This window comes from Anopheles coustani, chromosome 2 (assembly GCF_943734705.1).
Source record: "Anopheles coustani chromosome 2, idAnoCousDA_361_x.2, whole genome shotgun sequence".
In the NCBI taxonomy this organism is placed as follows: domain Eukaryota; kingdom Metazoa; phylum Arthropoda; class Insecta; order Diptera; family Culicidae; genus Anopheles; species Anopheles coustani.
The window spans coordinates 93260208-93285416 of record NC_071289.1 but is presented as its reverse complement, the minus strand read 5'-3'; the positions used below and the strand labels follow the sequence as shown (position 1 = coordinate 93285416).

Here is a 25209-nt window from a genome sequence, read left to right as displayed (position 1 = left end):
ACCCTACGGCACATTAACAACGTCACACGTGGTCCCATTCGGACGTGAACGGCGAGAGTGATCAAAAATGCAACATCCTTCGGTGTGCCGTTGCACCGCACCTAGCGGCATGGTTGTGTTGTGGTCGTGCAATAAGACACATGGCATCGTCAACACGACCCACCGTGTTTTTTCCCACCACTTCGCGGTCGCATAAGCTACAGTTTTCCCCCGGACGGTAGACGGTTTTTCTTTCATTGAAAAAATACTACCACGAAGGCATGACGGGGGACGAAATTGTTTCAGGCGCTGAATAACGCCCAAGTTAAATTAATAAACGGAACGTGCAATCCAGCCGTCCAGTGAAAGGCAGAAATATGTCAAGGGTGTGATTACAAAGTCAAAGTTTGTATTTGACAAAATGGGTTCGCCGTGGTAGGGGAAAAGAAAATGATTTAATTTGCATTTGGAATCTGTTTTCCTCCGACGAAAAAAAGCCGTTCAACTCGAAATGGGATGAAAATAGAAAGGTTAAATGCAACGGCAAACTCTTCCCACTGCCCTTGATGCCATCGGTTACAATTGTAATGGGTTCATTTGCACGATCTTTCCCTACCCAAATGCAGCGTGTATTGCTTAATTGATAGGTATTTTTATTGTGTTTAAAATGTAGATTAACGTGCTGTAGAACGTCGGTCGTTAGTTTTTCCGTTTTTTGTTTTAACTTTGTAACCGTTACCGTTCTATGCAAGAAAATCCACCAAAACGAGCTTGTATGCAACTCGACGCAAGTTGTGCGCAAACCTGCACCCAATTTGATTGCAACGAATTCACCACTCCAACGTGGTGAAAAGCATTTATTTACGTTCGGAAAAACAATATAATAGATGAAAGCAGAGAAAACATTTGTGAAAAATACAACTAGAAATAAAAACCACCGAACTACATCGTACATCTCCTAATTGTTACACCTTATCCAATGCTCTCATTTCTCCTTACTGACTCTCTCATTAAAACTTCGAGGCTTCTTCTTCTTATCAACTAAACGACTATAGTTGATTTTTGGAAACAATCTCATCGAAAAGAAATTTAAATTGATAGCTTCATAGAATTGTTTTGCTCATTAAAAGCCTCCGGCTAATAGAACATTCGCTTGACGCACGAGATTGACGGATGAGCAATGAGAGACGAGAAAAGTAAATTCCTCAACGAGCAATTACTGTATTGGTGTGTTGCAAAACATCAGCATTCATCTAGTTTGTTTTTGCTTCGGTTCGTAGATAAGGGAAGTAGCCATGCAGATGTTTCGTTCGTCTTTTTTACTTTTATTTTTTACTTTTAAGAGCTTCTAATATCTTCCCCCCAATCCGACCAGGGAACATTCCATTTAGTTTGATTTGCCCGTTCCAGGGGTTTTTGGAGGCTTTTCGCCCGATTGCTTTTGGGTTCACTGCAAATTGGGGCCCCCTGATCTAGTTCGCCTCCACTTTCCAATTAATCTATTCATATTATAATTTTGTCCCTTCCCCACTCCTCCACGTCATTCATCAAGACGCGCGCCTCCTATGTTGGTCTCCTAGGACTCCTTAGCGATGCGCTAACTTGCCGCCTGTCGCACGAACTCACCTTTTTCTGAGGGAAAAGTTTCAGCTCTTTTTGAAGCGACACGCTAGGAAATGAGATAGACCACCGTCGACCAACACCGTAACCGCAACAGCTTCTCGGGGGGAAAACATTAAGTTCGGCGGGAGGAAACAACAGGAAAGTGGCAATCCCGGTGGGACTAGGAAATCGATATAAATTTGTCGCTATTCTCCAGCTCTTATCAACTTCTTCAGTTTCGATTGCTTGGATGCGGGATGCGATGCAGGTTATGTAAAAGTGTCACACCGGGAGCGTATGACAAATATATTTTTTTCTTCCGTAGCATGCCGTGGGGAAATTCTAACTAAAGGTTAGATAACCGTTAATGATTTCAAACGGTTTGCAATCCCCCAAAAGGTCATAACATGGTTGTGTAATAATTAACAGAAACAAAACGCCTCTTGTAAGCTTAAATTTATTTATCTTATCGTCATCTTCAGGAAAACCTGTTAAACGAAAGTTCTGATATTCAATGTGTTATCTTCGAGAACGCAGCTGTTTGCTGAGTAAAGCTCATAACAATTATCGACCACTTGCCTCAATCAGCATTCCTTGAAGGTACCTTTCGACGACCACGTACTTGGAAATGTTATTTGAACTCCCATGCCGCTGCAATGTAACGTTTTTATCAGCGAACCACGAAAAGTCAAAATCGGATCAACACCACCGAGTGGGGTTGCTCGTTTTTTTTTGTTACCCTTCAATTTTCCGGTAGCTTACGCCGGGTGTTAGCTTGTTGAAGACGGACGAAAAATCAAAATGAACTGAACTTATCCACTAACGTGAATGTAGTACCGGAAAGCATGTAACTAGCTAGTTACAGCCAGTCATTTTCACCCGGCGTTTCCTTTTGCGACAGCCACGGAAAACTTATCCGCTTTTTGCGGCCAAATCCCAACCGCTGGAAAACTTCTCAACGATGTTTCCCCGGCTAAGGAGAGGGTTTGTTTGAACACATTACGAATTTCATCGTTGGCCCATTCCGCTTTTTTCGTTCCACGAAGTACCTGCTGCCCTTTGACTGATCGACACCCACGCGCATCCGTCGCCCGGTCGCAGCAATTTTCATGGAATTACTTCTGTAGAAACGAAGGACTCTTCTTTGCGCTCGCGGTTTCTAAACGGTTTTTCGTACGGCTGAAATATTGAGCTCATTTTACATCCTTTTTTGCTGCTTTGGTTTGTTGTTTCTTGGTTTCCGAGCCGAAACGCGCGTATTTCGCACGTTATCCAATCTCGAAGATTTCATTTTCCATCTGCCACCTTTTACGTGGCACGCTGGTTATCATACATACCCACCGGTTCTCCCTTCCACAGGCTCTCCACCATACCGCTTGTTGAGTGTTGTAAATGGCGCCAACGCTAGTAGCATCTGAAATAATTTCCATCTCATCCGTCAGACAGCTGTATCAGTAGACTTTTATGATCGTGCTCGAAAACAAAGTCAAAGGCCCAGCAACTTCACTCGTTTTTGCGCTTCGGGTTTACTCCACAACCTCGCCCCTTTCCGTCCCTCCGATTTGGTGTAATTTTTACGCCTTCGTGGTATGAAATTTATCCCTCTGTGCTTCCGGCCGAATCTGTTCAGTAAACCTTAAACTCATTGAAACGTAGGAGGTGTTATGTTTATTACGATGCTGACAGATAACGAGATAAGCCACCGGTGCTGCTCGATCTGAATCTTTAAGGTTGCCCACATTAGTATCTTTAAGAGACTTAGAAGTCAACGATGCTCTGTTTCTGCTCCAAACCAACTGGGGACCCATTCCGGTTCATGTGTTTATTCCATTCATAACTTCTGCCCAACTTTTAGTACCTGTTATTCTTTTTTTGTGCCCGTTTCCGATCCGACATCTCCATTGCCTTGTCTTCACATCATCATTTATTCATACAACTTCTCCGAATGGTCGTGGAAAAGGTCAGGAATAGCTCTAAAGAATCGGCTTCGACTTTAAGAACTTATCCCTTCCCCCTCTGGCAATCGCGTCCATCGATATCAAAAGAGTTCCATTGACATTGACCATGGACTGTTGACAGAGCCTCGGGTCCCTCGAAATCCCATCAATCGTAAGATCATCTATTCATTCGCTACGGAACACTCGCACTCGAAAACAAAATCCCAAAACTCCACCAGGACACAAAAGGCGTCACACGGGTTGCAACACCGGAACGACGACGAGACGCTTGCCCCAAAACCATTTAACCTCCCGAGGCTTTCGCCGACCTTTGAGTGGCGTGCTTGTTGCTTTTTCTAGGTTCCGGATGGTATATTTGTTCCGCTACCGCTCCGCCGTTTGTCCGAAGGCCGGTTCGCTTTCAATTTCGACCCCTTCCAGGACGAAAAAAAGTACCCCCCAGCCCAGGCTGATCCTTGACCCGGCCGACAGACATTCCAGCACGAACAGTAGCCACCATGCAATGGACTGAAATAACCAGAACGCTCTGAGGCGAACCGGCAACACCGGCAAGACAATCCAATCCTGGTGGATACGCCTCGTGCTCGGGAGCTACTTCCGTTGGTTGGTGTACATGAGTTCTGAAAAGCCACAAGCCTCCGTACTTCGCACGATTAGGGCCTCTTTCCTAGGGGCTTGCAACGGATAGCGTGTTATCGGAAGCATGTTCTTCTTATCACCGAGACGACATGCGCTTAAAGGAGATAGGGAGATCTAAACAGCGAGCAAAGGATTCAGGGTACATTGCCTTTTCCGAAGTGAGTAGATAGGATGCAATTCCATCTCTCTCGCTCTATCTCCAACTGTGCGTTACCGTGGTGCGTTACTCTCTACGTAACGCTCTCTCGCCCATTTTTCCCGTCGACAGCTTGCGAAGCTGGGAAAAGTGCGGGAAAACCCTGGTCCGCTGAAGACGCGAGCAGCATTCTCTGCAGTCCTCGCCAGGCTGGTAGATATTCGCTGACGGTTTATCAAATTCGGTCAGTTCGCAGTCGGCGTGCCGCGCGTCAAGACCTTCACTTTGGGGATCGCTCAAGGATCATGTCGAGTCCTTCGACGTCGCGCTCGTTTCTCGCCAGCAAGTTGTTTTCCGATTCGTCCGTACGAAATGGCTTTGAAGTTGTAGCAAACGTTTGGTGTTTGTAAAACTTTTTAGTGGTAAAATAAAGGTTAGAACTTCAACGTGAAGCAGTTCAACGGATATTGCACAAATATACCTTGAACTAGTTCTCGTTCTGTGCGCGGAAATGACGGCAGTTGGATTAAATTAAAACATTCTATTAAAACTACGTGCCAAACTCAACACCGTTGCGACGAAGTTCAAACATCGAATCGCCCACGTTTACACAACGGGGACAAGTGGCAAATATTCTCTATCACATCGGTTGAAAGTGTTCCCCCGCTTCCAAAACGGTTTGCTGACCGATTTATGTTGCTCGGAACGAATAGATGACCCAGAAGTGAATTATTCACTCCTTGGCTTTACCATACTCACATCAACATCATCGAGCTCCGATTGGATAGTGGAGTAAAATCAGGTAGGTATTTTCAGGACCAAAAGCACCGTGGTGGGGACTGACTAACTACGGGCGAAACCATTACCGTAAAGTGCTGCGCTAGCCCACTTCAACCGGCTTTGACGCAAACCTGTCGCATTTCCGTCAACGTTTGCAAAATCCGTAAGCTTTTTTCGAGTGGTGAACCCGGGGAGGATCGCTAAAGTGTTGGGGTAGGTTCCGGTTAAATGCTCGTGTTCCGAGAAGTCGATAACGCATCAGCTCCCATCCTTACGCCCGAGGCGATGACAAGCTGATCAAAGAAAAAAAAACCGATTTCTTATGGGGTCGTGGTAAAAGATTCATTGCCACGTTCTGCGTCGCCGAGGAGGAGGCTTTGCTCTTTTTCTTACCATCAAAAATGGATTCTCTTCTTTTTATATCCCTGTGTGTCGTGTTTGCCCCAACAAATAAGAGGGTTTTCCACATGGATGCATTCCCATGAACTGCAAATTGGAGAGCTGCACGTGACAATATTGACACATATTGCTAACCCCCGTACTATGGATTCACTACGGATCGAGGACAGAGGTCCGGCGGATGTCCGCAAAGGGCCCACTTTCCGCACGTCCGCGGGTCGCGCACATTTCTCATCCAATTTGCGAATTGTGCGTTGGATCGTCATCTTGCATTAACCCGAATTACACACACAAAAGTTGGAAGACATGGAAGATTGCCTACATTGATGCCTTTCCCCCAGGGTAGGCTTCGGCCAATTCTGGGATGTTTGTCATCCGATTTGAAGCGAATCACTGACGCCTGCATGCGGAAGTTCTTGTGTGCACACTCGTGCGAATATTGAAGTGTGAAGTGTGAGGATTATGGTTGTTTCATAACTTTTTTCCGCTTCGATTCGCCCCGGACCGCAGACACAATTCAAGCGTCCAACCTCTCTTGGGAATGAGGCGAGCAAAAAAGTTTTCTGATGGACACCAGGCTTCCTAAATCTCTTGCTGCAGCAATTCTGGCATTCTGTGGCGTGGCAGTAATGCGCTTTGATTTGTGAAAATCCCCAACGCTACCAGTTGCGCAGTGTTTAGATGAAATGGATACGGATACTTGTTTTTTTTTCTACATTATATTTCTGTTCTAAAACCGGGGGAAAAAAACTCACCAATATCAGTTGTTTCCCGGCTTGTATCCTGTGGCGAAATGTCCAGAACCTCTATATCCCCTCCCACTAGCCGGATCGTTCGTGGAAAAGTGAAATTAATGCTTCCGCGGGGGCTTTGCCACACGCCATAAAAGAATGTTTTTACGAACCTACCTTTTGCCGTCGTGACTCCCACCGGGATGAATGGGAAAATGGAAAACTAAGGCATCGGCTGGACCGTAGTTTTGTTTTCGCTAATAGGACTCCGGGAAGCAAAACGTGTGGAAAAAGATTGCGCCATCCAGAGATTTGTTAACAGAACCTCGTACCCAGGACTTAAAACAAAGAAAAAATAATCCTTACGCTTAATTTGTCAATCCTTAAATGTGTTATCCCTTCTTTTGTTGTATGAGTTGGATCAGTTCTAGGGACTTTTACTTTCCCTTTTTCATTTTCGGGTCATTTTCGCTCCCGGATAATTAATCCAGCGGTTCGGGTTTCCAGCGGAGTGGATTTATGTTTTCGCCCGTCCCTAAAACCATGGCCACATTCAATGTCGCCCGTCCGATGCTCGGAGAGGGATTGTGGCATGGAGCAACTTTGCCGACCAACTCCAGCGACCCCCTAAGGCGACCCTCAGCTGCTCTTTGGTGATGATCAGTTTAATTATTTGTGCATCTTGACGCCGTCACGCAAATTGTGTCGATTGTGGGCATGTGCTTGGGACGCATTTGAAGTCTACCCGTGGTCCGCAAAACGGTTCTGCGTGCTTTCGGAAGCGTTTGGAAGGCACCATTTTCCGCCCACAGCTCGTTAAACTTTCCCACGCCACGCAGATCGTTACGTGGCGAGAAGTTTTCAGCCCGCCGTTGGCATTTACGGGGCGCCTTTTGGATGGGTGTCGTTTGAAGTTAGGGCCCGTTCCGTTCAAAATTGAATCGGATTTGGTTCGCGGCGTGTACTTTATATAGTAACAAGTGTCGGTAAGTGTCCTCAAGAGACTGCGGCAAGTGTTTGCCACCGAGAACGCCCGAGAGCGCGAACCCATTAATACGCGAAAGGGGTTTTGCATTACACTTTGGAGTAAAAGGATACAAGCTTCTTTAGCGAACGATTACTGGAAACGAGAGAAGACATGAATAGCTCTAAGACGTTACCCGAGCTTTGAGTTTTTAAGACGCGAAAACTGAGTGACTTTCCCAAAATGAGATATTTATCAGCAAATTAAAAAAGTTTCTTTTTCCAATTCCTTCTCCACGGATATGCACCACCAAAGTTTGGTCCTTTCCATCCTGCATTGCGTTGGGATCAATGTCAATTCTCTAGTATTTGTGTGTTGGTTACAATGAATGTTTTCATCGAATCTGTTTACGGCACACCAAGAATACTGAGAATGGCAAGGATCTGTTGCACATTTTGCGACGTGAAGGACTTTTCGAAGTCATGTTTATTGAGCGTTACAGTCGTTTGTTTGTTAGGAATTGTTCCTGGATGGTTCATTTCCTTTTCCTGACACCTTATTCGCGTATCCTCCACATAAAAGAAAGCAACAACTATCATTTCGTTGATTCCGTGAAGGATCTAACGTTTCTTTTCCTCGAAGGTTGTCTATGTGCACGTGATAAAACATCTACTTGGATAGACGACCAGCCAAAGGAGGGAGGAATTGAAAAGCTGGTACTTCGCCCAATCACCATTCCTCTCGATTTGTCCGAAGGAAAAAAGCTAGTTTTTTAAAAGCGGCAACAAACCATGACCTTCCTCGAAGCGCAGAAGCTGCCCGCCTCGGTGTTCTAGGAAAGAGGCCATCTATTCCGTTAGAAACCGACGCCTGGAGGGAAACCGTAGAAAACTTCCTCCAAGAGTATTTTCCTCTTCTTGGGTGGGGGTTCGCTCGTCGGAGGGCTGGAAGTTTTGCCACAGTTTTGGAGCTTTTGCCGGTTTTATTTTTCGTGTGTATCGGGTGTGACATACATCCTCAGAGTTACCAACTGAAAGTTCCTGTAGGGAGGTCGTTTCGTTGATTTTTTGTTGTTGTATTACGGAGAACGAGCATGGTCAGACAATCTGGCCAAGTGAGTCGCGTAGGAGTAGCAATATTAATCTGACACCTTAGTGCTATTCGTTCTTTCGATTGATACTCAAATGGACAAAGCATCGCCTCGTCCGGGTTCTTCATGGTACAAGTATCATCAGTTTCGAAAACATTTCTTTTGACCTAAAAATAGAGACGACTTTTGTAAGCAGTAAACTTGCCTGAATTATATCAATCTTATTGAAATCCCTTGCGTTTCAACGAAACCTTTCAAGAACAAATTACACTCGTCTACAAATTTAAAAATCCTTGAAAATCCTTCAACGCTCTGGCACGTTCTCTCCTCCAGACCGCAATATTCATTATATGATAATCAAACGTAACTTTGATGGAAGTTCAGCGAACGCAAACCGCATTTTTACATTCTGAAAAGTACCACAAATTTGGTCCCGGCGTGAAAGAAAAATGAAACATTAATTTTCATTACTTGCTTCCACCGAATCCATTCACGCTTGTTCACAGACCGCAATGAATGAGCTGTAAAACTGCGAACATGTTACAGCGATGAAGTGTCAAGTGAACAGTGTGCTCTCAGTCTGTAAGATCAATCAACGCTCGGATATTCCCATTCCGTTCACAATTTGCGTTAAACGGGTTTATATTGGGTTCAGTAGCTCTGAGAATCCCGGACTTTAATAATAATGACACAGTGCTCACCTCACGATTATGAAAATTTAACAGATCTCTTTAAAGACTGTTGAATCCGGCAAATGGAAATTGAAGCAGGATGGTCGTGCTTTGAATGAACATACTTTGGAAACTATTTCGATTACATTAGTTGCACTACGCTAATCAAACAGATTAGCTTCTTGATGTTTGAACGGAAAGTTCAGTGTGATATAATCTTCCCCGCGAATCTTCGCTTTGAGGAAAGTTTGATTGGATCCTTCTAATTGCTTTGCCCTATTATTCCAATGCAGGGAATTATATTCCTGTGTGTTGTGAACTAACAAATTAGACACCTTTAACTGCGTTGGTTTGGGAATGCCAACTGTGCCAATAAAATGGGGTAACAGCGTGGTTCGAGTGTTATAAATACGATATTGTAACGGAATGAATACACTGGTACTAAAATTTGTTGAATTAAAGTATCCACTTGAACATGTAAAGTCGATTAGTTGTGTACTCCGGCACCTTATTATTGTACAATGTCTTCATCGTCTTCGTCGCTTTTCTTTTGGGAAGTTTCTCGTCGATGATAGGTCGCGATCCCATCAAATAACGAAGAAAGAGCTTTTGAAATCAAAATTTCAATATAAACAAAACAAAATCGAAACCGAAATTAAACTGTCGACGGTGTGTCGAGCTCTAGCCCCCTCCACGACTTCGTTAGCGTCGCATATTTACCATCCGGATTGCAGCGGCCCTGGAAGCAGATTGCAAATGTTGTTGTGCAGAAAATCGGTCATCACTGAGCTTGCCATCATCACCACCAATCACCTGCCCGGGAACTGTGGATAATCCGAGCAGGAAACCCCTGCATGCAATGGAGAGTTGCTGCCCTGGCAGAGCGTCCTGGCGTTCGGAATAAATGTATAATTGAATAGCTGCGGTTTTTGAAGCTGGAAAATTGGATTTCCTTTACCGTACCGTATCATGGTCCGCGACTTGGGGAGGGAAGAGCGGGTCTATTCACACGACAAGATTAAAACCCTACCTATTCGCGGACTCGTCATCCGATATTGAACTCAGCACTACGCTCCAATAAGGTCCTTCTTCCCACTTATTCTGCAACGGTGAGCTTCCACAGAGCGCACTCGGTGCAGAATCGACTAGGATGGTCCATTTCGGCACGACAAGCATCGGCAAAATGCATGATTTGCTGGGTAAAGCGAATCGCACACAAAGATCTCGGTAAAGGAAGCACAATTTCTCCATGTGGAAGGCAAACTTTTCGTACGAATTTCGCTACGGATGGAAAATCGTGTCTTACGGCGACGAAGGGGACAACATTCTTGGGATGGTGGGGGTGTGAGGTCGTTGTGATTGCATCGGATACACGACTGTGCGACTTGGCGAACAATTTGTCGGCACTTTCCCCTTGCACCTCCTTTAGGAGCGACACTAACTGGATACGGAATGGATTTCCCTCTACGTTCCATTATCCGATATCGGAGAGATGATTAACGATGAGATCAATCCTTGGCCTTCTCGACCACCACGAACTTGCAGGGGGTTCTAGGGAAGCAAATCTGGCATAGATGTTTTCGCAAGATTTGATTAAATCAAGCCGTCACTTGTTCATGATGCCCCCGTGCCTTCGTTAGCGAATTATTCCCCAACAAAATGGTCGGATACGGTTCTCTTGTTTCGCTCCTTCCTCGGCTGAAGTTCATGAGATAAACTCTGAATGTTCAGTAATCTTTCATAGAGGAGTTTATTACAGTAATTCATGGGAATATGTGACACAACCCCGCATCATCACTGGTGGTCTGAGGTCGGAAGTACATTGGTTCGGTCCATAAGATGATTGCTGCGAGTTAAAGTTTTCTCCTTTGTTGTCACTATACTATAGGGGGTAAAAACACTTAGCAATAGATCTTGGACCTTCCGGTGGTTTGAGTGGCGAGCGGAAAGGGCCGCGGCTTGGTAGTGTCGCTAAACTTGCAGCTCGCACTCCAGCTGCGCGGCATCGAAGGCCAAACTCGGTGGCACCCTCGGATCGCACACGGTGCCCTCGATGGCCTTCCGGGCGTCGGCCATCAGCACGCGGAAGTTGGTCTGGGTGTAGTCGAGCTTGTCGTAGAGGAACACCGGCAGCTTGTTGCTCATCACCCACACCGACTGCTGCAGCTCGCGGTCCAGCTTGAGGTCGTTCGGGAAGGTCAGCTTTTGGGCGTTCTTCTCCACCACGCCGAGGTTGTTGCGGTTGTACGGCTTGTTCAGATCCCAGCAGCCAACGCCCGATTGCTGCACGAGCGTAAAGAACTGCACGTTGTTCTTCGCCACGCCCGAGGTGGACGACTGGCCGAGGCGACCGCGCGTTCCGACCGGCTGGAATGCCTTAGCCGCCAGCCCGAAGCCCTCCCAGACGGTTTCGTTCTGCAGAATCGAGGCGGGTACCTGGAACTCCATGAAGCTGGACATCGGGTGGAACAGTAGCATCCGGTCGCCGGATCGGTGGACGGGCGCGAGCGACATTCCGAACACACCGTCCGACCACTGGAAGTTCAACTCCTGGTAGTTGTAGTCGCTGGCAATCGGGTTCGGGTTGTAGAGGTGGTTCGTCGTGCGCCAGCTCTTGAACTTCCGCAGATCAAACACGGTAATACCGTTGCGCCACACGTCGGCCACGTACGCGAAGGCGTCCTCACACTGTCCCTCGCGCACGTCCACCACGATGTTGGTGTGCAGCGAGTCCTCCTTAATCTGCTCCGGCGGCAGGACGTAGGTGAACAGCAGCTCGTCGTTCTGCATGTCAAACGCCATGATCTTCGGCGGGCAGACTTGCTGCAGGTTGGTCAGGGTGTCCGTGACGCCCGCATCCAGCACCCACAGGCGGTCACATTCGTCCACCTGGATACGATAGACGGACATCATCTTGGAGCAGTCGGGATTGCGCGGTGACGTGTGGTAGCTCCAGTCCGGGTACGGCATCAGCGGGTGGCTTCGATCCTGGGCCGGCAGTGGCAAATAAGACAGCGTCGCCGGTACACCCGGGTTCCAGCGGGGTGTCGTCACGAACAGCCGGTCTCGGAACCGATCCACTCCGAGCGGGAGGTTATTTTCCGGAATAAACTCACTGCAAACCCGGAGAGAACACTTTAATAGCAGGTAATGACGTCACGGGTGACGCATTCAAGGTTCTTACCGCGTACGAATCGCATTATTGCGCAGCTGGAGCGACGGATACATGAAATCGATTACCTTCCAGTGGTACACCGTATCGAACGCGCTCTTGCCCAGGTCCTCGAGGAAGTCGTTGGCCATCCGCTTCCCGGTACCCTCCAGCCCGGCCAACGGAGCCACGTACGGGCTGGCCAGTCGTTCCTGCTCTCGCTCGCGCTCCCGCTCCCGCTGGCCAGTCGCACCGTTCGGTGGTCCGCCCGTTCGGGTAAACGAACCATGCTGGTTGTTCTTCTTGAACGGCGAATAGCTACCGACCGGGCCGGTCAGTACAGCCAACAGTACCACCACCAAACCGGCCACCGGTATCCACAGGTTCCTCGAAGCCGCCATCGTTTCTCGCCGGCCGCACTTGCCCGGACGAACACTTTCTTGTCTGCAACGGACGGAAGGATGAGTTATTAGTGTGTCATGTGATCAACCTAGACTCAATTTATGATCCCCAGCACATTGTGAGAGGACGTATTTGATTAAAACGTCCAATCAATCCCCTAGAGTGAGCTGCGTTAAATGAAAAGTGCAACATTGTACGCTTGTACAAAATGTATGTATTAAAACAAGTGGAACCGCTTTCATTGGAAAATTGCTCTTGGCCTTCTAGATAAATCTTTAATCGATTTAACATTGACAATAAACGTTCCAATACCTAGAAATCCATGGCTATGTATGGTAATTGGTTGTTTTAAAATAAATTAACCAAAACAGTGCCATCTGTTGCCATCGTTATCGTTTTCCATGATGGAAAACCCCCCGTAATAAAATCGAAAAGCCATCCATGCCACAATCTTGAGCTACGTGTGCAGGTCACGGTATTCCTGTTTCATTTCCTACTCATTAGTCTTTACCCGAAGGGACTCGTACGTGACGTGGAAACCGTGGAGGATGGGGGGAGGGGGAGGGTGGGAGAAGGAGTTCACGATCGCTTTCCACCTGTCCTGTGCACCACCCAACGCATTAGTCTTGTTCCCGTGAGATCTGCAGAGAATATGATAAATGGTGGAAATTTTTCGTCTCCCAAACTACTCCCCCACCGTAAACCGTTATCCTTTCCACTTTCCAAACGTTGAAGCTGCAAGTTGATACAATATGTCCTGACCAACAGCTGTCACGTTCAATCACGTGAAAAATATATAGCCTGATAACCTCCACCGGAGAGGTTATTACTTTTCGAAACCCCTCGACTTGACCGCGCCGGGAAGTCAGTCGTGGCTTTCTAGAAGAATTTCATAACTTTTCCTGCCCCTTTCTGCCATCCTGGAGTGTATTGGAACACGTTGTTAAATATTTATAGTTTTTAACCATTTTTCCCCGCCTTATTGTGCTTCCTCAAAAGTTATTCTTCAAGATTTGGGGTTTTTCCTTTGGGTTGAACTATATACATCATATTTTATTTACACATGTGTTTCAAATGTCCTGGACCGTTAATGCACAGTTTGTTAATCTTCATCTCTTACAACTGATTTCTTTTTCCTGATTTTATTTGCTATTTTTGTTGAATTCTTGGACAAGGTTTCTGCAAGACTCAGTTAAAAGTCATTATCGAGTAATTGTAATACGTCAGAGACAAAGATCTTCTAGGGAAAATCAGCTATATCAAAAGTATAGGAAGATGTACGGTTCGTACACACTTCAATGTTTTCTTCACTTTCCCATTATTGTTGTATTCAAACAAATTGCGCGTAGCGTACGAAACATAGCTAAAATTCTTCAGAATCGGTTGTTTACGAATAATTTTGCCTCCTAACGACCCTCAAAACGTTGCACTCTGGTTATTTTAAGGATTCGCTTTTTTTTTTGTCGTCCTCACTTTCCAAGAAAATGTAACAATTGACGAATCCAGGCGCAGAAATCGATGGGGGTGAAGTGTTATTTTTCGAATCAATCAGAGCATTGCACCACATTTCAATTAGGTCGTTTGCTTTTACCACCGATCTCAGTAAATATTTCGGTGCTTTTGTGGCTCCCGGATTGAACTTTGCTGTCGGATATATTGTTTTTTTGTTGAAGTGGATAGTGAAACCTCCCGTATTCCATCGCAGGTAAGTCCACGAACTCTCGAGCAGCTAGCAGATGCTGCTTTCTGTGTCCCAGATGTGCTGAGGCGCAGATAAACAGGTTCGGTCATAATTAAACATCCGTATGGCGTGGGCCATCCCGCTCCTTTCTGCGAATGTCTCCCGTCGGATGCATTTTCACCAACACCGGAACATCCACTTGTCGTTGCTCCCATCGGGAGAGGGCTGCTCGAAAATTCACAAAGGACGAAGAAAATTACTGCATTGCCCCTGGAGCCGGAGGGCCCCGGAAGGACTGTTTGTTTGCCAAGAAATTCAAGAATTCACGAAACGCTAGCGAAGGGGCGAAAACACAATGTTGGTAATGTAATGTTGATGCTGCCGTGAGAGGTTCAGCACACTGGAAAATTCTGGAAGTGCGGTACACTATCATGCTGGTTTAGGATAAACATTGAATCTTTCCAAGCGGGGAAAACATTTCCGCCAAACCACAAAGCGTTTATAATCTTATGGTCAAAGCAAACTGGACAGCACATTATGTAAAGAGCAATACGACGTTAGAAAGTGGAAAGTTTTCGTCCCTTCCGGTTAACTAGCATGGACAATAGTGCCGTTTCGTGCTCTAGCCGTTGGCAATCTTTTGTAGATCGTCTAATCAACCTCGCAAACCCTTCAAGATTATGCAGCGTGGGCTGCATTTTGTTGGAAATGGATGCTTGGTGCAAATTAAACATTATGCCGCACACCATTAGTTTGCCGCCATGATTATACAAAACCACTTGGTTGTTGGCTTCCGAGCGGTACCGTAGCTCACCATTAGACCATTTCTCTGTGAGGAAATCCCTTACAATCTGATGCCCTTAAATTTGCATTCATTAGCCGCAATTGTTCATCCTCCCGGCGCTGGAGGCTGCCGGTACTTTAAGGCAGTGAGAACTTTTACTCGTACTGTAATTTTCGGTTGAAAAAGTTGCCCGTTTTCCCTCGTTTCTGTTCGTCTGCATTTTTGTTTCGGTTCTTTTGCATTTAAATTGTTGAATGTACCGAGCAATTTTCCAACAACGAGATACACCTTTACGGAGGAATACATTTAGTTTAATGTAATTTCCTAGCACAAAAGTACAGCTCATTAATGTTTAAATTTTTCGACACACTCTTTGCGCAACAGTTGTGCAGCTAGAAGCAATAATAGATGCTGAAAATTTCATTTCCAACCACAAATTAGAACACGAATTCGCAGAACGGTTGAACCGTGGGAATCATTTTGGTTCTTGTTGCAAACGAAACCGTTCGCAGCATTCACCTCCCACTGGTTCCGCTGCTGCTTAAAATCTAAATTATTTAACTTTTTCTTCGGCCCACCTCGACCGCAGGCAGTTCATGTTCACGCACGAACGACTAGACCTCGGTGGCCTTGCCGTTCCAGATATTGGGCGGCCTCCACAGTGGGCTACAAAACTCGACGGCGGATCCATTACCTCCGCCAACCGGCCCAATCAGGCCCAACCAAGCCGAATGAGCCCAATGTTTTAAGCCAAAGCCTATCTCCACTTGCCGTCTAGCCGGCATTCGTCTATGATTGACGCTGAGCTTTCGGACCCGTGAAGAGTAGAAAAAGAGTAAAAATGATTTGAGAAAGGTCGTGATTTTAATCCCGGTTATATTGGTACCGCCATTTGCCATTACCATTCCATGAAGGTAGGTCATTAAAAAAGGTCCTTGAATGGAAAATACAAATGGGAGTGCCAGCCAGCACCGCACGATATCCATCAATCTTTCTTGCGGCACAAAATGTGTGGGTGCCCTCCTGTACTACAACGCAAACCCATTGTTGGTGCAACTCTTGTTTCATCTGGTCTGAACATAGCTGAAACAGAGCCAGTTTTTCCTGCTGGCCTGCTTTGTACTTCCAATAAACAAAATTGCACCAAAAGACGAAGTTCAAAATCCTATCGCAGCAAACCTCGACTACCGTTGAGGGTACGAAATAGAAATCAACAACATTTGCCCGCAACCCACATGACATAAGAGCTCGACGTCCGTACGGTGCACGGAGCTATTGTTTTCCGCTCCACTTAATTCGTGCCTTTTCGTGCCATTCGTGAAATGCTTTCCATTCTGTGATCCTCCCGTTGCATCATCCTGTGTGACGGTGCTGTTGCATTTTGCTTCAGTTGTGCAGCGGGAATCCAATACGGTTGGACGCTTTCGTCGCATAGTGCTGCTCCGTACAATCAAGCTTCACGACACATACTTTTCCTTGTTTTTTTTCGTCGCGCTGAAGATTTGAAGCAAAACGTGACAGGAAAGCCATGCAATCGGTGCGAGTGCATGTTCCAGCGCTTGTACTAACATTTCTCTGGCACCGTGTGAACACTATTTGTCAACGGCCAAACACCGACGGCTGACAGTAAAACGCATGTGTAGAGAATAGAATAGATAAGAAACTTGGAGAGTAACGAAAAAATGAGAATGTTGTAGAGAATAGAATAGATAAGAAACTTGGAGAGTAACGAAAAATGAGAATGTATGCCGTGAGGTAATGTAGAGAATAGAATAGATAAGAAACATGGAGAGTAACGAAAAATGAGAATGTGTCATGAAAGGATTAGCTATCAACACAAGAGAGGCACAAGAGAGAATCTTAAGATCCTGAGTTACAAAAAAGAGGGTTCGTTTGGTGAGAGGATTGAGCGACGATCAGCAAGAGAAAGCGAAAGGACAGGCAGTTTTTGGACGGACGTGTAAGACAGCGGTCTGAACGTTTAGGATTTGTGATCAAATATATAAAAAAAAAAAAAAGAAAAGAAAACTGCTTCTAATTGGAATGGCGGGTGTACGCAGGAAACCGGGCAAAAGTCACGACAAAGTTGTCTGTAGTTATTGCGTTTGTACTGATTATTGCCAGCATATCGACGGCGCAGGATACAGGAGTAGTACCTCAAACCAAGTGTTCGCTACACACAGCGAATGTGATATCGTCAATCCAATGTAAAGAGTACTGTGTCATCAATGGCAAGGCTGGCGGATACTGTAACGTGGAAGGACTGTGCACCTGCCGAGCGGGAAACACTCACTTTTTGATTCGAACGATCGTTGATTTGCTGAATAAAAAATCTAAGTAACTGTTTGTCGTTCCTCTTTAAAAAAAAAAAAAAAAAAAAAAAAAAAAAAAAAAAAAAAAAAAAAAAAAAAAAAAAAAAAAAAAAGAAAAGTACTGTTACATGGACGCCTCTGGGAGGGCTACATAAAAAAAAAAAAAAAAAAAAAAAGGAAAGTACTGTTACATGGACGCCTCTGGGAGGGCTACATTACGTACTGAATATAATACATGGACGCCTCTGGGAGGGCTACATGTGAGAACGATCAGAGGTTAAAAAAAAAAAAAAAAAGATCTACTATTCCTTATCCTAATAAATGTTTCTTTTCAGAAAGCATAATAAAGTGAACAAACTTCGGAAGGCTCTTGAGGCAGAAAGGAAACGCAACGTTTTGCTGTTCGCTAGATTGAAGAAGATTAAGGGAAATGGAAAGCAAATTCATAAAATCAAGCCATTTGAAGAAATGTTTGACCCAGCTCCAATGCATTCGACAGCAATCGATTTACAGGGTCGAGAAAATTCAATACTCGCTACATCCATGAATGCGTTATCGGCAGTTTCAATAAACATCCCGGATTGTAAACCAAACGATAAAATGGAGGAAATCGACCGTAAATCTTTCGAAGATTGGAAGGAGTTGTTAGAGGCTTCCATGGACCTTGCCGGCATTACAGACGAATACACTAAAAGCAACGTCTTTAAAGTAAAGGCAGGACCGAAACTCCTAGAAGTTTTGGAAGAAACACCCAAACAACCATCGCCCGATGTAGCAATTGCTCCATATTCAAACGCTATGAAACGTTTGAAAAGTTTCTTTGGGTCTCGAGAATATCGTCTGATACAACGACAAAAATTTAGGTCACTTACTCAAGATAAGGAGGAATCAGATCTAAAATATCTTAAGCGAGTGATAGCATCAGCTAAACTGTGCGATTTCGACGAGGAAAAACTCATGGAAAGTGTGACAGAAGTCATACAATTACACGCGCTCAATATCAAAGTCCGCGAAGCTGGTCGCAAAATTCTGCGCAAAGGAGGTACTCTTGCGGAGCTGTTGGAAAGGATTCGCGGACACGAGGTAGATAAAACCAATGAGGAAATTTTCAAAAAGACGCACCAACCAGCAACCGAAGTTACAGTAGCAGCAGTTACACGCGGAAGAACTGGGATTAGCTTTCCTGCGGGATCGCGAGCACGAAGCTTCGCAAATCAAGGTCGTTCAAATTGGGGAAACTTTAGAGGTCCTAGTGGCAGTTACGAGCAAAGCAGTATGGGAGCCGGAAATAGCTCTAATCCTTGTTGGAGATGTACCAGCCAATTTCACGTAGCATCAAAGTGCCATGCAGTGAGTAAAGTCTGCCGAAACTGCAAAAAAACGGGACATCTTGAACGAGCTTGCCGGCAATTACCAACTCCTGGTACACAAAAGCGTCGGTTCGCCCAAGACGATGACAGGTCGGGGACAACAAAGAAAATCGCCAAGATTACAAAGGAAGAGGAAGAAAAGGATGGAATGGACGTCGTAAGTGATTATTCGACCTGATCTGGCCCATTACGTTTTCTTTTTTCTGTATCCTGAAATAAATAAGATAATTTGATAATGATTTAAAGGTTGTTGATAGAAGTAATCTCTGTAAATTATTAAGAATACAAAAAAAAAAAAAAAAAAAAATGATTGGTAACTAATATCCTTGATGATTATTTTTTAGGTTGTCGAACAGAGTGCTTTAGCCGTTAATACATTACACGATTTTGAAGTCAAGAAAGGATGTATCCTCGGCCGCATTGCAGACAGTATATCCGTGGTATTCTTAATAGATTCCGGTGCAGAAGTGAATACCGTCAATGAAGATATCTTCGATAAACTACAGAACGACGAAACTTCAAAGAAGCAGCTCTACTGCATCTCAAGTGGTTCAGATAAACCGCTTCGTGCGTATGCCAGTCCGGGTGAAATCGAAGTGACAGGGACCTTCGTGGCCGAATTATTTATTTCAGAGGACAGACCACGTTTCTACGAAAAATTCTACGTTATCAAAGGCGCTAAACCACTTCTTGGAAGGGATACAGCTCTTAGGTACAGCGTTTTACGGTTAGGACTTGACGTGAACGTCAATCGCACGGTTGCTAATGAAAGTGTTCCTATTAGATTTCCCGGTGAAATCCTCGCTGTGACGGCGACAGATGAATTCCCGAAGTTTAACGTGTCTCCAGTAATATTGTCATATGACAGCACTAAACCTCCATCTCGCAAGATTTTTACAAATATTCCCCTGCCGTTTCGGGAGGAAACCCAACGGCGACTTCAAGACCTTCTGGCTACAGGAATTATAGAAATTGTCACAGATTCTATGGAAAGATCGTTTTGCTCTTCCTTGTTGGTCGTCCCAAAAGGCAAAGACGATATTCGGTTAGTAGTAGATCTAAGAGGCCCTAACAAATGTATCATTCGTACTCCATTCAGAATGCCAATTTTGGAGGAAATTCTCGCTGATCTTCATGGTGCTAAATGGTTTTCCACAATCGACCTTACCAGCGCATTTTTCCACGTGGAAATTGCGGAACAATCGCGGCACCTGACTAATTTTTTCGCGGGTAATGGAACCTATCGTTTTAAGCGGCTACCATTTGGTCTGTGCAATGCACCAGACATATTTCAAGAAATAATGCAAACAAAGATATTGTCTGGATGCCAAGGCCAGATATGTTATTTGGATGATATTCTGGTGCACGGTACTACAAAAGAACTACATGATAGAAATCTGAAAACTGTTCTTAAGCAGCTTAAAACGCATAACGTGCGTATTAATTCGAACAAATGCGTTTTTGGCGAGACGAAAGTTAAGTTTGTAGGTTTTCTTATGTCAGACAAGGGTCTTTGTATTGAAGAGGATAAATTAAAAGCAATTCATAACTTTCGTCGACCGGAGTCCGTGCAAGAAGTGAAAAGTTTTTTAGGCTTCATTAATTTCTCAGAAAGGTTCATTTACATGCGGGCTGACAAAACAAAACATTTGCGTGAGCTAGCAAAATCGGAATCCTTTTACTGGTCAGATTCAGAAGAAAAGGAGTTCAACTTTCTTAAGTACGAAGCTTTACAACCAATTGCTAGGTTAGGCTACTTCAACTACAAAGACGAGACTGAGCTTTATGTAGACGCATCTCCTGTGGGCCTAGGTGCCGTTTTGGTTCAGTTTGGGACGGACGGAAAGCCGCGTATAATTGCTTGCGCTTCAAAAGCGCTAAATAGAACGGAACAAAAATACCCTCAAACTCAAAGGGAAGCACTTGCGATCGTATGGGGAGTAGAACGATTTGCTTTTTATTTAACTAGTAAATCGTTCGTCATCCGTACAGATTCCGAAGCAAACGAATTTATATATGGTGAGGGCTACCGACAAAGTAAACGGTCCATTACAAGGGCTGAAGCTTGGGCATTAAGATTGCAAAATTATGACTTCTCGGTGAAGCGCATCCCGGGTCATTTGAACGTAGCAGACGCTTTATCGCGTTTGATAGGCCAAACTCAGGATGATGATCCTTTCGATGAGGATAACGATAAGCATCTTCTTTATGCTCTGGATGAGGGGCTATTGAGCGTATCATGGAAGGATATCGAGCTAGCGTCAGAAAATGATAAGGAACTTACCACCGTAAGAATGGCCATTAGATCTAGATCTTGGCCGGCAGAGCTTAGAAGATACGAGGCGGAATCTAAATCGATTCGTTTGTTAGGGTCAATGGTTTTCAAGGAAGATAAAATCATTCCACCTAAGGAATTACGAATTAAACTGTTGGAAAAGGCTCATGAAGGTCATATTGGGATCTCTGCTATGAAACGCATTATGAGAGAATATTTTTGGTGGCCTAACATGAGCAAGGAAGTGGAGAGCTTTGTAAAAAGATGCACGACCTGTTTAGTAATTTCAAAAAAAAACCCACCAGTGCCGCTGATCAACCGTCAACTTCCTGAAGGGCCATGGCAGGTACTCCAAATAGATTTTTTATCGTTACCAGGATGTGGAGCAGGAGAGTTCTTGATAGTGGTAGATACATACTCACGTTACTTAGTAGTAACCGAGATGAATTGCTTAGACGCAAAGAGTACTATACTGGCGTTAAATAGGATATTTTATACATGGGGTTTACCGTTAACAATACAGAGTGACAATGGTCCACCCTTCCAAAGCGCTGAATTTATAACGTACTGGGAGGAGAAAGGCATAAAAATTAACAAATCGATCCCACTAAATCCGCAGTCCAACGGAGCAGTCGAAAGGCAAAACCAGGGCATCATCAAAGCGATATCCGGGGCCAAACAAGAAAAAAGAAATTGGAGGGAATCCCTAAAAGCTTACGTACATATCCATAATACGATAAAACCACATGCTAGACTTAATGTAACTCCTTTTGAGCTCTTAGTAGGATGGCGTTATCGAGGATTTTTTCCTAGTCTATGGGAAACTAAGTTAACATCCGATATAGACAGGTCTGACGTGCGCGAGCGGGATACATTTACTAAATTAGTTAGCAAAACGTACGCCGACTCGCGTCGAGGAGCAAAAGAGTCAGATATAGCCGTGGGAGATAAAGTTTTCCTCTCATTTCCGAAGAAACATAAAACAGATGGAACCTTTTCAAGCGACCGGTATACTATAATAAGTAGACAAGGCGCGAAAGTAGTTGTTCAAAATGAACGTGGAGTACAATATACCCGCAATGTGGTTGATTGTAAGAAAGCGTTAGAACAGGAGCAACTTCCATCAAATACAAGTACAAAACTGACAGTGACACCTGAGTCAGCGCCAAAGGATTACGAACATGAATCGGTAGATCATTCCGAAGATAGGCTAGACGGTATTACGGAAAACAGACCGAAAAGAGTGCTTAAGAAACCGGAAAAACTTAAGGATATGTTCCTATATCAAATTTTTCAGTAGAGTAGGGGCGGGGGTGAATGTAGAGAATAGAATAGATAAGAAACTTGGAGAGTAACGAAAAAATGAGAATGTTGTAGAGAATAGAATAGATAAGAAACTTGGAGAGTAACGAAAAATGAGAATGTATGCCGTGAGGTAATGTAGAGAATAGAATAGATAAGAAACATGGAGAGTAACGAAAAATGAGAATGTGTCATGAAAGGATTAGCTATCAACACAAGAGAGGCACAAGAGAGAATCTTAAGATCCTGAGTTACAAAAAAGAGGGTTCGTTTGGTGAGAGGATTGAGCGACGATCAGCAAGAGAAAGCGAAAGGACAGGCAGTTTTTGGACGGACGTGTAAGACAGCGGTCTGAACGTTTAGGATTTGTGATCAAATATATAAAAAAAAAAAAAAGAAAAGAAAACTGCTTCTAATTGGAATGGCGGGTGTACGCAGGAAACCGGGCAAAAGTCACGACAGCATGATCTCAGTTTAACCCGCAATATCTCTTTCTTCGGTTCCTTTTATGCCGTATCCAGCCATTGGTGGAATATGGATGGCATGTTGATTTGAGAATGTTTGAGGACAGAAAGTGAAAAAACTCGATCTTTTTGATCGAGAACCAGAGGCGGTTAGGAGCATTTGTATTGACCGAACAACTATGTTCACTATCAACCAACGCTACCACCAGCACACGGTGGTCCCTCAAAATGGCAGTAGGCTGGAGGTGAACCAGCGTGGAAGAAACAGGTTTCTGCTGTCTGCATACGTAATTTTGTGCACCATATGTTTTTTTTCCTCGTGCATCGAATAAACATGGCTAGTTGATGGGATTCCTTTTCGCCGTTTCCTGATATTTCTCCCTCAAATTTCTATCTCACGGATGCGGTGCATCCGGGTTAACTTGTTTGCTTCGCTCTTCCAATCCAGTGTTCGCTGCCAATATCTACGGTTCTGTTTCATATTCGCTTTTTTTACTTGATCAGAGTTTATTTTCATCGCTGATAAAAGGCTATAGTGCCTTCCAAACGAGCTTTACAGGTTATAACCATAAAGCAACACTGCAACAGGGGGTTCTTCCTTTCACTTTCACAGACTACCATTTTGAGATAGTGTAAAGTAGAGCGTTCTGAGCAGCGCATAGAAAAGCTTCACCTCAACCACACTCTGGCACATCATATTTATTACCCCGCGTACGATTTGCTTTTTGTCAAAACTTGCCTTTATTTCAACACACACACTCCCGCACTACAAAATGGGTTTTTAAAAAATCGCGTGTCCGTACGCGTCCGTAGCGCACCTCGAACTGATGGCGTCGGACGAGTTCGGGTCGGACTTTAAAGCCCGTTTTGACCGAAACGATTTGCTGCCGGACCAAAACCACCGACCGGCTTTTGAGGTCCACGGTGGCGGTGGTGGTGTGTGCGTGTGTGTTGCTCGTTGCCTCCGCGTCTGTGCCCTTCTCGGAGGTCTTCTCCGGACTTGGTCCGTGACGCCATCGCGCGCGCAAATCGTTTCGGGCAATACGCACCGTACTAAGCCGAACGCCGGCGGCTGCTGATTAACGTCGGTCACATCTCTCTTTCAATACCTGGTGCTGTACACTGGTGACCGAATGAGTAAGTGTACCGACCTGATCATAGGGCATAATTGTTTAGCTCAGAATAGACTTCTTAAAGTAGAATAAACCTTATTCAAAAGTATTGTTGTCTAACTGTTCTCAACTGTACATGAAACGATATGTATCATCTGAATTTTCTCTTTATTGAAGATAGAACTTGCCCTCTAAGATTCCTTACGTATATTTAAACCCGTCTGCTTCCATTATTATGTGTAATAACACGTGTACAGCAAAGTAGACTGTCAAATTTCGCCGCAAGAATTATTGCAAACAGTCACGTCCGTTGATGCCTGGCAGCAGAAACAATCTCGTTGTCAGAGCGATTTTGAGCAAAGCGACAAACTGCCAAATGATTCTTGTCAGCAGGAGCAATTTGTACGGCAGTTAAATGTCTTACCACTCCCTCACCGCGAGAGAGAGTGAAAAGCGAGCGAGATGTTGCAAGTGATGGATGTTGGGAAACTCCTTTGCTGACTGTATAAATGTCCCCAGGGCCCTGCTCACCTAATCACCGCTGGCTTAAGATACGGCCAGTAAACCACACCGCAATATGACTCCTTCTTATGGTTCGGTTGTGTTTCATTCGGCATTTTCACCGTCTGGAAGCTTCAAACCCCAGGGGCTAGAGGCAATGTTTAAGGCGTTGCCAAGGGTCAATCACCATCCATCACCACCTGGTCCCGTCAATCAAAGAACACCTACCAAATTTGGTATTTCTTTGCCATCTGCCCATTGGTCGAATGTCTAAATTTAATAACCGTTGTGGGTTTTGGGAACTTAAGGTATAACGGGCCAGACAGAGAACAGAGGTCATGGTTCCGAGACGGAAATGCGGTAGTGGAAACAAGAATCTAACCATCGCACCATTCCGAGCCGCTACTTAGTGGAAGGCAGTCAACCAAATAGCCACCGTGTAACGATGATAAGTCGTTCACTGTTGAAGGTTGTGAACTACAACTCGGCTTGTTGTTCCACTTGTCTACGGCTTAGAACAGATTCAGTTCAAACAAGTTTGCAATCGTTCTCAGTTTCTTAACCTACACGCAATCCAAAGCATTTGTTAGTAATGTGGCTGCCCATAGTCGACTTGTGCACGACTGTCTGGTAATCCAACAAATACATAGAGGATTTCGAGAACTCTTGTCAAGATGAATTTTAATGATGTTCCGACGCCGCTCCCCACGTTTTGTGGGTATTTAGACACGTCTTTTTCACGGACGGTAGCGATAGAACACACGTCGTTCCACTACGAGAATGGTGAAAAATTCGCAGACCATGACAATCATTCTATCTAACCTCCTACACCATCATGAAATGAGAAGAGAATACTTGTGCTAAGAGTAGACGTCTGAAAATGGGAAGAAAAACCTGACGGACAAT

The 25209-nt window shown here is 44.8% G+C and overlaps 1 protein-coding gene across 1 annotated transcript; it reads right to left on the bottom strand.

Moving 5' to 3' along the window:
- Nucleotides 1-10681: 10681 nt before the first annotated feature.
- Nucleotides 10682-12540, bottom strand: LOC131266658 (protein yellow-like). Its single transcript, XM_058269258.1, has 2 exons — nt 12134-12540; nt 10682-12064 (listed from the first exon to the last, which is right to left on the bottom strand). The coding sequence occupies exons 1-2, from the start codon at nt 12499-12501 to the stop codon at nt 10921-10923; spliced, it is 1512 nt and encodes a 503-aa protein (XP_058125241.1). The 5' UTR covers nt 12502-12540; the 3' UTR covers nt 10682-10920.
- Nucleotides 12541-25209: the final 12669 nt, after the last annotated feature.

What these genes read in the sequence shown, in the direction of transcription:
- LOC131266658 (XM_058269258.1), bottom strand. Translation starts at nt 12,501, where the DNA reads ATGGCGGCTTCGAGGAACCTGTGGATACCGGTGGCCGGTTTGGTGGTG. An exon ending in AATAATGCGATTCGTACGCG is followed by an intron (nt 12,065 to 12,133) that starts GTAAGAACCTTG and finishes CCGGGTTTGCAG; the next exon opens with TGAGTTTATTCCGGAAAATA.